The following is a 15,798-nucleotide window of genomic DNA, read 5'->3' as shown; positions in this document are numbered from 1 at the left end:
CTTCCAGGGAACGGAAGCTGCCGTGTGAATGAAGGCGCCACCCCACACCTCTCCCCAGGAGGTCTGCGGAGGCCACCCTGCTGCGCCCACAGGCACCGAGCTTCCTCCCACTGCGGCTCCTCCCTGTCCCGGCACACGGGGTCACGGGAAGGCGGGAGGGACCGCCACACGGAGAGGGCAGGGCCTGGGGGCCCAGCTGCGAGCAGGTGGCCCTCCACTCTCACCAGCACCCAGGGTGGTGTTCTCACTCAGCAACCTGCCATATAAACCACATACACACCACACAGACTAATGCACACACACACACACACACACACACACCATACAGACTACATAAACCACACACCCCCCCCACACACACACCACAGACTACATAAACCACACACACACCACACAGACTATATAAACCACACACACACACACACACACACACACACAGACTACATAAACCACACACACACCACACAGACTATATAAACCACACACACACACAGAGACTACATAAACCACACACACACACCACACAGACTAATGCACGCACACATACACACACACACCACACAGACTACATAAACCACACACCCCCCACACACACACACCACAGACTACATAAACCACACACACACCCCAGACTAATGCGCGCGCACACACACACACACACACACAGGCTACATAAACCACACACACACCAGACTAAACCACACACACACACACACCAGACTACATAACCCACACACACACCACACAGACTAATGCGCACACACACACATACACACCACAGACTACATAAACCACACACACACCACACACACACACCACACAGACTCATCAACCACACACACACCACATAGACTACATAAACCACACACACATACCACACAGACTATATAACCCACATACACACCACACAGACTACATAATGCATGCGCACAAACACACACAACCAGACTACATAAACCACACACACACACCAGAGACTACATAAACCACACACACACCACACACACACACCACACAGACTCATCAACCACACAAACACCACATAGACTACATAAACCACACACACATACCACACAGACTACATAACCCCCACACACACCACGCAGACTACATAACACACGCATACACACACACACAACCACAGACTACATAACGCATGCACACACACTCACACACCAGACTACATAAACCACACACACACACCAGACTACATAACCCACACACACACCACACAGACTACATAAACCACACACACACCACACAGACTACATAACGCACACACACACACACACACACACAGACTCATAAACCACACACACACACCACACAGACTACATAACCCACATACACACCACACAGACTACATAACGCACGCGCACACACACACACACCAGACTACATAACCCCCACACACACCACACAGACTACATAACCCACACACACCCCACACACGGACTACATAAACCACACACACACACACACACCCCCCACACACACACACCCCACACACACACACCCCACACAGACTCATAAAACACACACACACCACACAGACTACATAACCCACACACACACCACACATGCTACATAAACCACACACCCACACACACACACAGAAATGGAAGAAATTAAACCAGGGTCTCTCCGATTCCCAGGGCATCAAGACATTAATGATTTATAGTCTTTATAAATGATATATGGTATTTATACAAACACCCAAATTCCTTTGCAACAAATCAAAAACAAATCCCTGCCTTTCTGTGGCCGGTGACCTCTTCTGGTGGGCCAGTGATTAAACATACGTTTAGGACTCTACACAGTATAATAGGAAAAAGAAATGTTGATATTGAGTAAATAGAAATAAATGCAAATTTAATTTCAGAGTCTCAATCTAAGAGGCTCGGCTGCTCATAGCGATGTGCAGGCGCCTGTGAGAAGGGGTGTGGGGACAGCTGGGATGGATGTGGAAGAGCACTGCCCGTCACCGCCCCGTGACGGTACCGGGGCCCCCACACAGCAAACCTTCCCAGGCCTTCAGAGAGTACGGCGCGGGCTTCGCTCTAATGACTCCACTTCCAGGCGTTTATCCTGAGGAAGCAGACCGGGGCACAGACAGCTGTGCACAAAGATGCTCTCTGCACTGCTATTTACAGGAGCAGAAAAAAATCCAGTTGTGAGGCGCTGCTTTGATGAAGTGCAGTGCAGACTTCCAGCTGACGAGATACACTTCCCATTAAAAGGGACAAAATACAGGCGAGGTGGCTCACACCTGTAATCTCAGCACTTCGGAAGGCCACGGCGGGTGGATCACGAGGTCCAGAGCTGGAGACCAGAGTGGCCAACACAGTGAAACCCCGTCTCTACTAAAAATACAACACTTAGCCGGGTGTGGTGGCAGGTGCCTGTAGTCCCAGCTACACGGGAGGCTGAGGCAGAATCGTTTGAACCAGGGAGGCGGAGGTTGCAATGAGCTGAGATGGCACCACTGCATTCCAGCCTGGGTGACAGAATGAGACTCTGTCTCAAAAAAAAAAAAAAAAGTGACAAAATATAGATAGATGGATAGATTGAGCAAGGGAAAAAGAATCAGAAACACACACACACACACGCACTTTCTCTTACACCAAAAGATGTCCACAGTGTAGCTAGTGACACAAAACACATTACACAACAGTGGACAGCAAGATCCACCGTCATTTAGGAAAATACATTTATGCACAAAAAATATCTAGAAAAATACACAGCCAACCACGAACTGCAGTCAGCTACCCCAGAGGGTCTGAAGGGGGAGGTGTGCAGAAAAGGATAAAAAGGATTTTCACTTTTCCCCTCCCCTGCTTCTGGGGTGCTGAGGTCTCAAACAGAAAACAACCCGAGGCTGAATGCGCAACGTTTGTAAACTGCGGAAATCAATAAATGGTTGGCAAACGATACACAAATAAACAGACATGTTAAAAACGGGCCGTGATGCTGCCCCAGACAGACCCACACTGCCCGCGACCCGCTGTCCACGTGGAGAACAGGTCTGAACAAAAGCGTCCGCAGTCAGCTCCGGGTGACGGGAGATGACTGTGCAGGATGGTTTTCGTTTGTTTTGCTTATCTGCATTTTAGACATTTCTACAATGAACCTGAATTACTTTTTTAATTAGAAAAGCAAACGAGGAAAGTTAAAGAAGAAGGGAATGAATTCGGCCGCCCTGGGGTTTAAGAAGGATCAGCTGTGCATCGGGGATGTTTGTACCAGGAGCTCAACAGCCTCCGCATCCAAGCACCCTGCTAATCCTGGGAAAATTGTCTTTTGTCTTTAATGCTCACTGAGTGCTCAGAAACATATTTTCACGACGCTCCTTTAGCTCTGAGTGGGGGTTGGGGCTGGAGGAGTAAACCTGATATACTCACTGCTGAAGGGATGTGTTATACATACTGACCAGGAGGACATTTGCCAGGTCCCGGCCACAGGGTGACAGTGGCACTGAGCAGAGGCTAAAGGGGCCAGCGCGTTCCTTTCCTTTCTCTTTTTTTCAAAGTGAGTCTCGCTCTTGTTGCCCAGGCTGGAGTGCAATGGTGCGATCTCGGCTCACCACAACCTCGGCCTCCCGGGTTCAACCTATTCTCCCGCCTCAGCCTCCAGAGTAGCTGAGACTATTACAGGCACGCACCACCACCACACCCGGCTAATTTTGTATTTTTAGTAGAGACAGGGTTTCTCCATGTTGGTCAGGCTGGTCTTGAACTCCCAACCTCAGGTGATCTACCCGCCTCGGTCTCCCAAGGGCCAGCACATTCTAGATGGAGAAACTGTAGGTGCCAAGGCCCTGTGGTGGGCTGGGGTGGAGCCCAGGAGAGTGTTAAGGGTTGAATAACACCCTCAGGTGTTTTGGGATTTTGCGTCTCCCAGAAAAAGACGCAGCGGAACCCTAATCACCAGGACCTGTGAATGTGGCGTATTGGAAACGGGTTTACACAGATGCAGCCAGGTGAAGCTGAAGTCATGGGCAGGCTCTCATCCAGCATGACCAGGTCCTGATTAAACGGGGAAATGTGGACACAGAGACTCGCACACAAGGACCACACCGACGCGTGTACACGCCGAGGAAGCCAACGATCCCAGCAAAACCCCAGAAGCTGGGAGAGAGGCCAGGAACAGACCCTCCCGCGCGGCCTCGGAGGGAACCCTCCCGGACCACACCTTGATTTTGGATTTCGAGCCTCCAGCACTCCAGGACACAGAGGTCTGTTGTTGCGGCCACTCGGCTTGTGGTGCTTTGCGGCGGCAGCCCCAGGAAAGGAAGACAGAGGGGCTGAGAAGGCCGAGGTGGTTAGTTCTGCCCGCGCCACGGGAATTCCTTGTGAGATGAGCAAAATGGTGCCAGCTGTGTCCGCCCGTCCCACCTGGGATGAAAACGCCTACTGAAAACAGGGGCGGGCCAAACCGTGTATACCTGGGTCTCCAGCTCCGTCACCTCCAGATTCAGCTTGTTCAGGTGCTTGTTCACAAACGTGATGAGAGACTGCCAAGAACAAGAGAGACAGGGACGCCGTGAGTGGCCACGTGCAGGCCCCATCTGGAGGGGCAGGCCTGGCATCCGCCAGCCCCGGCGCTGTGAAACGCTTTCATCACCTCCCGTTTGCTGAAATAAAAAGCCGGTGTTTCAAACGCAACATCCCGACCACAGCCCCCAGCGTTCACAGCACTGTGCCCGCGTCTGTCCTGGCTACGCACGTTCCTGTTCACCACCCCATGCATACACAGGCCGATCTGCACACGCGTGCCCTATGTAACAATCACACTGAAGAACACTGTGCTCTTAAGAAAGATACAAAATGGCCAGGGGAGGATTGTTACATTTGCAGATGTATCTTGGATGTGACCTGGAACTGTGAACGGCACACTCAGAATGACTGACAGGGAGGCGCTGCCTTGGGCCACGCCCATCGAGGTTTTTTTCCTTTTTTTTTTTTTTTTTTTTTTTTTTTTGAGATGGAGTTTTGCTCTTGTTGCCCAGGCTGCAGTGCCATGGTGCAATCTCAGCTCACTGCAACCTCCGCCTCCCAGGCTCAAGGGATCCTCCTGCCTCAACCTCCATAGTAGCTGGGATCACAAGCAAGCACCACCATGCCCAGCTAATTTTGTATTTTTGGTAGGGACGGGGTTTCTCCATGTTGCTCAGGCTGGTCTCTAACTCCCGACCTCAGGTGATCCGCCCATTTGGGCCTCCCGTATTGCTGGGATTATAGGCATGCGTCACCATGCCCGGCCCGCCTGTGGATTTTCAGTGCATGGGGAGATCCACTCAGGGAGTGGATCTGAGGGATTCTGAGCCCTGTTATGTAGGTCCCAAGGGGCACTGGCTTCTCTCCAGCAGTTCAAAACCTGTCACCTGTCATTCCTCAGCGACTGAACTGAAATTTTCTGGAAACTCACTACTACCCACCACTGCCCATGATATGATTTCTTACCCATTCTGCTCAAACTGACTGAGCAGCTACTATGTGCCAAGCATGCCACTTGGTGCTAAGGACAGAAACACAGTTAAGAGCTCCATCCCCAGCCCCTGACACAGGGCCTCTGATGTATTTCTCCACACGCACGCAGTGGTGGGACGGAGACATCAGGAGCTAGGGTGCTGCAGGGAGACACGCAGTGCAGGGGAGATTTCATGACCCAGAGGAGAGGTGTGCGGAGCCCCATGAAGACCTAGGAGAGGGGACATTGGAGCTGGACTTGAGGATGCTTCAGTGGGAGCATCTCCAGAGCTGGACAGTGCCAAGTGGGAGTGAGCTGAGTGGGTACCCAGGCCTGCGTGTTTACGGCGCAGGCCGGAGATGCTAAGGAGGCCAGCCAGAGCAGCAGGCACATGGCAAAAAGGCCCGGGGTCAGAAAGCACTGCTGGCTGGGTAATTCACTGAACAGAAGCAGAGCGGCAGGAAGATGCCCGGGGAGCAGAGATTTTGAGTTACAAGGCGCTAATTTTATGCACTGTGGTTACGTTTTCTGACTGTAATGACATTTCAATCCATGTGGCAAACATTTCTGAGATTCCAAACATTTTCCCACCTTCTTCCCAGTGGGCATTTGTGCTGTCAAAAAGCCGGAGCCAGAAGAGAAGCCACCCAACACCCCGCCAGCAGCTCACCTTCTTCACCACGCTGAGCTTGTCCGGGGCGTGGTCGAAGAGCGTGTCGAAGGCGTCCCGCTCTGAGGACATGCAGAGAGACACAGAGGAGCAGTTATGGGGGCCCGTGGTGCTGCCCTAATCCCCCACACCCCGGGGACATGCCAGCTTCTGATCTCCGAGGAGGTTCAGCCTGATCTCCCACACCTGCCTAGAATCCTTCCAATTCCTGCCAGAATGAAAGAGCTGACCCCGACGATCAGTCCTGGCCAAACCACGGTGGGCAAGCGCGCTTCAGCACACCCGGAACAGCGTGGACTAGAGGCGGCAAAGGGTCCCTGCCACCTGCTCCTGACCTTTTCACATGAAACACGGAGACGGCACCTGGCATCCGCCCCTGCCACGTCCTAGGACTTGAGGCGTCCTGAATCCTCCCTGTTCCCACGCTCCCTGTCTACCAGCAAATGGTACCTGTGAATCCACCCACCTCCCCCGCGGCCGTGGCCCAGCCGCCCACACCTCACTGCTCCTTGCCTGGGAGCAGCTGCAGCCTCCTACTCTCCTCCCGACCCCTGATCCCTTCTTCCCAGCAGGCAGAGTAAGCCCTTTCCAGTGCAAACAGAATCAGTTGCTCCCCTCCTCCACTCCCACCACAAGGAAAACCCTCCAACTGCTTCTTATCATGCTTTGAATAAAATCCATCCCGTCTCCATGGGCCACGGGACACTCAGATCAAATCCATCCTCTTTCACGGGCCATGGGACACTCCGGCTCAGAGTCATCCTCCAACACGTGCCCTACGTGACTTCGCCCACCCACCGGCCTTCCAGCTGCTCCTGACACTGGGACGCACCTGCCTCAGAGCCTTTGCTGCCATGGAGGGAGGTCCCATGGGGCATAAGGGACAGAGACTTGGACTCCAGGCAGAGAGAGGGCTGAGGTCTCTAGGTAGACACAGAGCTGTGGGGTGTCACTGCCAGGGCAGAAGAGAGGGGGACGAGGGCATCTGGAAGGGATCCAGGGCCCGGCAACTTCCATCCTCCAGGCTCCTGGGGACAGAGCAAGCTCAGAAGACCGAGCCCAGTGGAGAGACGCTCTGTTACCAGCCAGGCTGGGACCCCAACCAAGGAGGAGCCCTCGGGAGCTGCAGAGCCCAGCTTGACAGGAAGGGGAGGGTAGGAAGCTCCTCCCACCTGTCTAGGGGTGGCCCAGGGGCCTCCTCAGGGACCACCCTGGCCTGGGGGGCAGGAGAGAGAGAGAAACAGAGATACAGACAGAGAAAGCCAAGAAAGAGAATAAGAAGGAAGGGATTAGGCCCAGGTAAGCCAGAGGCCCAGGGACAGAAGCCGGCCAGGCCTCCTCCCAGAGGAAGCACGCGGGCCCCTTCCTTCCAGGCCGGGCTGCCCAGAAGGCAGCTCACAGCCCCCTGCCCAGCCCGGCCCGGGCAGCTCTTCCTTGGCCTTGCGGAGGTGGAAAGGAGAGAAGGAAAGTGTGTGTGCACACGTGTGCACACGTGTGTATGTGTGCATGGAGGGAGGGAAGGGAAGTTTTCTTCACCTAAAGACCGACACTGATCAAAATGCCTCCGGACACCTGGCAGCTTTCTACTGCGGCAGCTGTAAAGTATTTTTAAAACATCTAAGTCAGAGCACACTCAATACGGCAGTCGGCTAAGGGGCCAAAAAAACCCAAAAGTGACATCTTTACAAAGCAGCACGTAAACTCTAAACGCAGCTTAAGAAAAACCCCAGGAGCAGAAGAGTGCTTGACGTCAGCCAGGGTATATTTAGCCGGGCCACCGCTGGGCTGGCAGAGTCAAGCCACTCAGGGAGGCATCGGTGCCGCAGAGGCCTCTCTGCCGGCTGCCGTGTCCCTGGACCTGGGGACTGGCATCATGTCACACAGTCCACACAGCAGGGAGGGACCCCCAGCTCTGAAAACGGGCACCAGGGGCCAGGCACAGGACCCAGGGCATTTGGAAGGGACCCAGGGCCGCCAAATTCCATCCTCCAGGCTCCTGGGGACGGAGCATGCTGAGAAGACCGAGCCCAGTGGAGAGACCCTCTGTTACCAGCCAGGCTGGGACCCCAACCCAAGGAGCAGCCCTGGGGAGCTGCAGAGCCCAGCTTGACAGGAAGGGGTGGGGTAGGAAGCGCCTCCCACCTGTCTAGGGGTGGCCCAGGGGCCTCCTCAGGGACTGCCCTCACCTAGCAGGGAGAGAGACAGACAGAGAGAGAGAGAGAGAGCGAGAGAGAGAGAGAGAGAGAGAGAGAGAGAAACAGAGGGGGAGGGGGAGAGAGAGGGGGTGGGGAGAGAGAGAGACAGAGGAGAGGGGGAGAGAGAGAGAGACAGAGAGGGAGCGGGGGTGGGGAGAGAGAGAGAGAGACAGGGGGAGGGGGAAGAGAGAGAGAGAGACAGGGGGAGCGGGGGAGGAGAGAGAGAGAGAGACAGAGGGGGAGGGGGGAGAGAGAGACAGAGGTGGGGAGAGAGACAGATGGGGAGGGGGAAAGAGAGAGGGGGGTGGGGAGGGGGAGAGAGAGAGAGGGGTGGGGAGGGGGAGAGAGAGAGAGGGGTAGGGAGGGGGAGAGAGAGAGGGGTGGGGAGAGAGAAAGACAGAGGAGAGGGGGGGAGAGAGACAGATGGGGAGGGGGAGAGAGAGAGAGGGGTGGGGAGGGGGAGAGAGAGAGGGGTGGGGAGGGGGAGAGAGAGAGGGGTGGGGAGAGAGAAAGACAGAGGAGAGGGGGGGAGAGAGACAGATGGGGAGGGGGAGGGGGGAAGAGAGAGAGAGAGAGAGACATAGGGGGAGGGGGAGAGAGCGTACATACTGTACTGCTGAGATGTGCCTGGCCTTGGGAACATAACTAGATGCAGATCCCAGCCGCCTGACTTCACACCCCATGACTTTGGGCAAATCCTCCCCTCTCCAGCCCCACCTCTTCCTCCGTAAAGGTTAAAGGTGGCGTTCTGACGGCCCCTGCCTCGCCCTCAGTGTGGAAGGAAGCGGGGCAGTGGGCAGAGGCAGGAGCGATGTTGGCCCTCAGTCCCTACAGCTCCCTCTCGTCCGGTCCCCCAGAGCCTCCGCAGGCTCTGGAGATGCCACAGAGATAAACAAGGAGCGGCCCTGCTCTTGGGAGAGGCGCAGACTCCGGGGAGGGTCTGGAGAGGGAGGCAGCTCTGATCGTGCGGTCCTGTTAGCGTCAGCAAAGAGGAATCCAGGCCGGGTCTGCCCAAGTTCAATCTGCAAGAACACTCAGGTCGGTCCCCGTCATGTTCTGATTTGAGTCAACAGTTTTTGTTTTTATTTTGATTTTTTGGCTTTGTAAGACAGAGTCTCACTCTGTCACCCAGGCTCGAGTGCGGTGGCACAATCTTGGCTCACCGCAACCTCCGCTTCCCGAGTTCAAGCCATTCTCCTGCCTCAGCCTCCTGAGTAGCTGGGATTACAGGCATCCAACAGCACGCCAGGCTAATTTTTGTATTTTTAGTAGAGACGGGGTTTTGCCATGTTGGTCAGGCCGGTCTTGAACTCCTGACCTCAGGTGATCCACCCACCTCAGCCTCCCAAAGCATTGGGACTACAGGCGTGAGCCACGGTGCCCGGCCAGAGTCAACAGCTCTTAAATGGGAAGGTCTGTCCAAAAGTTCTGAGCGTCTGGCCTCTCTCGAAGACCTGGAGCAGGCATCCCCAAACTGCGGTCCCCTAAGGCCATTTATCCGGCCCCCCGCCGCACTTCAGGAAGGGGCACCTCTTTCATTGGTGGTCAGTGAGAGGAGCACGGTATGTGGCGGCCCTCCAACGGTCTGAGGGACCGTGAACTGGCCCCCTGTGTAAAAAGTCTGGGGACGCCTGAACTGGAGGCTTTGGCAACAGTGAGCCTGGCAGCAGGGAGCAGCCCCGGGGAAGGGCATATGGACTCTGCAGGGTGCCCCAGACCCCACCACTCCCCACTGCCACCCAGCTGGGGTGAAGGGGCAGCTGGCGTTATCACTGCACAATCTAGCCACTCTCCCCTTTTATATGATCAGCTGGTCCCTGGAGGCACCTGCGTCTGAACCAAGGGCTGGCGAACCTGGGTAAGGCTTCACGAGGCAGCCCTGGGGGTCAAGCCCGGCTTGCTGGGGCCAGAGGACAGGAAAGGCGCTCCTCCGTGCCAGCAGCAGGCACAAGGAGAGATGCCAGAAAGCCCAGAGCAGGTTCAAGAGCCGGTGGCCTGAGAGAGCTGTGAACAGGGGCTGTGGCCAGCAGCGTGGGAGCGACGGAGGGCACCAGGAGCCAGGGGTGCCGGGGCGGAGCTGGCACTTCTGGAACAAGCTCTGTTGGCAGAAATGGGAGGGACGTGAAGGGGTCTGACTGGGAGTTACAAGGAGGGGGAAGAGGGTGAGGCAGGCCTGTCCCCCCCTTTCCCCTCCAGCCCAGGGCAGGCTCAGGAGGGGGAAGGGCGGCCGGCGGAGAAGCCGCAGCAGCTGGCCCGTTGCCGTGGAGACCAGGCTGCAAGCTCCTTGGCTCCCCTGAGACTTGTTTCCGTGGAGAGAAGCCTCCTCACCCACCTCGGCCAGGGCAGCGATGCCATCAAGAGGCAGCGAGGATCTGGGGAGCCACCTCTCTTGCTGGAATGATGGGGAGTGGGCAGAGCAGAGCCCCCATCCCTCCCTGGCTCAGGGTGCTCGTGGGGAAACTGAGGCCCAGAAGACCGCTTCTGGCAAAGCTCAGCACATGAGCCAAGGAGGGTCTGCCCGGCCTTCCAGAAGCTCCTAGAACATCTGGCACCAGCTGCATGGCAGACTGGCCAGGCTGGCTGCTTTGGTAGGGTGGGGTGAAGGGGCAGCCTGAGAAAGGGCCAGCTCCAGCCCACAGGGCACCTCCTTGGGTCAAGGAGCCGTGTGTGGAGGGAGAAAAGCAGGGGCTCTGGGTGCTCCTGAACCTTTGCTGGCACCAGTGTCTGCCAGGCACGTGCAGGCTTCGTTGTGTGAACACTGGTGCAGGGGAGAAGAGCCAGGCCATCCCCCTGAGCAGAGTGCTGCTTGGTTCATCACATGACTGCAGAGATAACTAAGACGTGGCGGGCGGCGGGGGGACAGCCAGCGGAAGGCAGTTTAGGGCAGTGGAGTCAGAGAGGGCCTCCCAGATCAGTGACATTTGAACCAAGAGCTGGCGGAGCTGAAGGAGTGAGCCATGGGGTAATCCCGAGGGAGAGCATTCAGGTGGAGGCTGCTGGAGGAGAGCGCGCCCCAGCGTGCTCCTGGGGGCTGGAGGAGCAAGCGGCATCACAGGGAAGCCAAGATAAGGCACGCTGCTGCCCCCACGGGAGCGGGTGCCGGGCCAGAAGCCCTGCTGCGCCTGAGGGTGGCAGGCTGGGTAACCAGGAGACTTCGGAGCCTGCGTCAGCGGCAGCAGCAAGCCCGGGGGCAGAACTAATTGCCTGTCACCGACTAATAGCCCGTTTGCATCTCCCGGAGCACAGAGCATGAAGCCTACGACGTAATGAGAACAACTCCTTCAGCCCATTGTGCAAATTGGTCTTGTGATCCCGCAGTTCCGCCGCCCCTGGAGAGGCAGCTGGGTCCACTTTTCACATGTGACACCTGGCTCTTACCTAGGGAGCCACTGCCCTGCACATCAGACCCTAAAGCTCGTTCCTAGGGTGGCAGGGGCTCCGGGCCACAGGGTGCTACACACAGCCCGAGGCCCGTGCGCTCCCAACTCAATGGTCCAGGCTGTCTTTTCCCTACATCTCCAATGAGGCCCATACCAAGCACAGAAGTGACGGTGTCACAGAAAGCCAAAAACACTCCAGAACGCTTGATGCACCCACTCTCCTCATCTCTAGGCCTCTACAATTCCAAAGGGGTGCTGAGCCTCCTCTGGGAAGAAAGGGAGGAGAGGAGTTAACAGAGGGGGGCACTGGGCCCCCAAAGTGGGCCTGTACCTAGACGCAGGGTGGGGCGACGCCCCAGTCCGGCCCCGGGAGCTGTGCCCCACTAGGTCTCGCCTCCCTCAGCAACTAGACACAGGAGGCTTCTCTTTCTCATCCTTGGTTTTTTTTTTTTTTTTTTTTTTTTTTTTAATAATAGAGACGTTTTAAAAGAGCTGAAAGTCTCCTTAAAAAAAAAAAAAAAAAAAAAAAAGCGAAGGCCTGTGAATGGTCCCCGCACAGCTGAAGGTCTCACAAAGGAAGCCCCTCGGACACATCCTCACCGAGTCTTCTCAATTCAAGCCCCGTGGGATCGGAGCCCCTTCCCCTCACCACAGGCATGGTGGTTAATACTGTGTCAGCTGGATTGGATTGAAGGATCCAGGGCGTGGTCCCCGGGTGTGTCTGTGAGGGTGTTGCCAAAGGAGACAGACATTTGAGTCAGTGGCTGGGAGAGGCAGACCAGCCTTAATCTGGGTGGGCACCATCTAACCCGCTGCCAGAGCAGCCAGAATAAAGCAGGCAGCAGACCGTGAACAGACTCGACGGGCCTCGCCTTCCAGGCTGCTGCTTCCTCCCACGCTGGATGCTTCTTGAACATCAGACTCTAAGTTCCTCAGCTCTGGGGTTTGGACTGGCTTCCTTGCCCCTCAGCTTGTAGATGGCCTATTGTGGGACCTTGTGATGGTGTGAGCTCATATCCTTAATAAACTCCCCTTAATATATAGATCTGTCCTATTGCTTCTGTCTTTCTAGAGAACCCTAATACTACAGGTAAGCAGCGATGGCATCCTAGCTGGTCCCCATAATCACTTCGAGGTTACAGAGCCCCATGGCCGAGCTGGCCCAGCCCTCAATGTATAGGACTCAGTGGGTGGCACCCCCGGCTGGAGGACCCTAAAAGGACAGACATCAGCTCCGGGCTGGCGGGCTGGAGAGGCACACGGGAAATTTCTATTTGGATTCCATTCTTCCTCTTAAGAACGGTTCTCCACTCCCTGCTCACTGGAGACCATGCTATTTAGGGGTCAAGGGGTTTCCCTTTGGAAATGCTCCCCAAAGCAGGGAGCCTGGCCAGGCTGAGGGCTGGGGTATCCTGGCTCTGAGGGTTGAAATGTTGCCATCCCTTATTGAGAGTAAGATGGGGTCTCAGGCTTTAGTTGGGGGGAAGAGAGAGTCATTGGGAAGAGCCACTGAAAACCAACACTAATAAAACCACCCCACATAGAGGGCTGCCCGTGGCCAAGCAGGGCACTCACCTGTGATCTCACCCCATCCTCACAGCAGCCCAGCTCCCACTTCACAGATGAGGAGCAGAGAGAGGAAAGGGCAGGCCACAGGCCACCAGCCCGGACTGAGCCCCTGCTGCCTGACTTCAAGGAAGTCTGCTAACGCAGCCGTTTCCAGGAGGAAACAATACACGTGGAAGGACATCACAGAGGGGAGCCATTCTCCCCCAGCCAGTCAACGGCGCGCCACGTACCAGCCGCCTCTCCTCCCTCCCGTTTCCCCTTGACCGCTCCCACCCCAGCCCTGGACAGTTCCAGCCGGTGACGTCACGTCCCAGGCCCCTCCCACTCCCCTGGCTAGCCACCCAGCCTTCCACCCCACTCTTTTTTTTTTTTTTTTTTAAGACAGAGTCTCACTCTGTTGCCCAGACTGGAGCACAATGGCACAGTCTCGGCTCACTACAACCTCCGCCTCCTGGGTTCAAGCACTTCTGCCTCAGCCTCCCGAGTAGCTGGGATTACAGGCGCCTGCCACCACACCTGGCTAAGTTTCGTATGTTTTAGTAGAGACGGGGTTTCACCATGTTTGTCAGGCTGGTCTCGAACCCCTGTCCTCAGGTGATCCAACTACCTCGGCCTCTCAAAGTGCTGGGATTACAGGTGTGAGTCACTGTGCCTGGCCCCACCCGACTCTACCTAGCACCACCCAGCCCCTCTCCGCTCTGAGAAACAAGCCCATTGCACCGAAAGGTGGGGGCGGACAGCGTGCTTTCTCTAGGATTACAGAACTACAGGGGGAGTGAGACCCACCCAGCTTCCCACTCCCCCCAAAAGGACCATGTACAGTCTCGGGGAGCTTCCTGGGGCAGCCCTAACACACCTCCGTCTCCCCACTTCCCCCGGGGTTACTTACCAAACCGGCCCATCATCATCCTGCAAACAAGAGTACAGAGAAGGGCGTCAGATGGGTCACCCCAAATGCAGTTTCGCAAGCAGCACGTGGAGGGTAAGGGACAGGCCAGCCAGAACGCCAGGCCCCTCGCTGCCCACGTGAAGGCCTACTGATCACGCATGTCACACTGTGCTACGTTCTGGCCCGCTCTAATTATAAACGAGAGGTGTTTGTGTGGATTATTCACGTTTGCACAAGATCAGCAGCAAATCCCCACCTCTCTTTGCGCATTAACCATGCCGTCGGGAATGCCTTTCAGAGGGGAGGTGCTTAAATCAAGACAGTGCTTAGTTAACCTGAAGATTTCAGCAGATAATAGGGCTTCCAGCAGCCATAGAAGGCTCAAAACACAGGCTGGGCCAGGCCCGGTGGGTCACGCCTGTAATCCCAGCATTTGGGGGGCAGAGGCAGATGGATCATTTGAGGTCAGGAGCTCAAGATCAGCCTGGCCAAAATGGCGAAACCCCGTCTCTATTAAAAATGCAAAAATTAGCCGGGTGTGGTGTCAGGTGCCTGTAATCCCAGCTACCTGGGAGGCTGAGGCAGGAGAATCACCTGAACCCAGGAGGTGGAGGTCACAGTGAGCCGAGATCGCGCCATTGCACTCCAGCCTGGGCAATGAGAGTAAAACTCTGTCTCAAAAACTAACAAACAAAACCATGGCTGGAGAGACATGCCTGGCCATTGTGGCGAAACCCCCTCTAAGAAAAGCGCAAAGAAATGAGCTGGGTGTGACGGCGTGTGGGCCGTGGTCCCAGCGACTCGGGAGCTGAGGTGGGAGGATCGCTTGAGCCTGGGAGGTCGACGCTGCAGTGAACTGGGGTCGCACCACTGCACTCCAGCCTGGGCAACAGAGAGAGACTCTCTCAAAAAAATAAATAAATAAACACACAAGGTTGCTGGTTACCCAAGTATTATGTTTCCAGGATAAACACAGTGTACTTGCGGGACTCACGGAATTAAAGGATTCTGGGGAACCACGAGGCGGGGCCCTGACCTCAGGCAGCGGGCGGTGAACGCAGTGGGGGGAATGGGGGCGGCTGGCATCCTCTCACAGCTTCCCAGCGCGTGAGTGCCCAGAGCCTTCCCGCGCACTGCCTTCCCATTGTCCCCAAATCCCTCTACGCTCAAGTCTTTTGGCTCCAGCTTATTTAACAAGCGCTTACTTGAGCATCTACTACATGCCGGCTACGCAGATAACAGAAATTAATATCCCTTGGAGATAAATACCGTGTGGCCCTGCCCTCGGGATGGCCGGGGGTGAGAGACCTCCTAAGCCAATATTTCAATGTTGGCCATGTGTATCCAGAGGCCACGGGAACTAACGGGAAGCCAAGCACTCCTGCTTGGCAGATAGGAGGGCTTCCTGGAGGTGGTGACCTCGTAGCTGCCTCTAGAAAGGACAACACTGAGACTGGATGGGAGGTGGTGATGCCGCCTTAGGAAACTGAACGTGGATCTTTGGGCCGCTGGTTTTCAGCAGACATCCCATGACTCAGAAGCTCCGTCAGAGCCTCTGTGGCCACAGAGGGGAACAGGAACAGGTGACCAGGATGGCATGATGAGCCCTGAGGAGGACCCACCTGG

General features: G+C 55.9%; 1 protein-coding gene across 2 annotated transcripts in view; it reads right to left on the bottom strand.

Moving 5' to 3' along the window:
• PARVB (parvin beta) overlaps positions 1–15,798 on the bottom strand; it is a 137,164-nt gene that overhangs the window by 14,128 nt on the left and 107,238 nt on the right. For both annotated transcript variants that reach the window (XM_039463225.2, XM_003932743.4), the window contains exons 8-10: positions 14,173–14,192; positions 6,140–6,201; positions 4,445–4,513 (exon numbers count right to left, since the gene is read on the bottom strand). In XM_039463225.2, the coding sequence (XP_039319159.1) occupies positions 4,445–4,513; positions 6,140–6,201; positions 14,173–14,192 (151 nt within the window). The remainder of the gene's footprint in view (positions 1–4,444; positions 4,514–6,139; positions 6,202–14,172; positions 14,193–15,798) is intronic.

This window comes from Saimiri boliviensis, chromosome 21 (assembly GCF_048565385.1).
Source record: "Saimiri boliviensis isolate mSaiBol1 chromosome 21, mSaiBol1.pri, whole genome shotgun sequence".
NCBI lineage: Eukaryota > Metazoa > Chordata > Mammalia > Primates > Cebidae > Saimiri > Saimiri boliviensis.
This window is presented reverse-complemented; position numbering and strand designations above follow the sequence as displayed.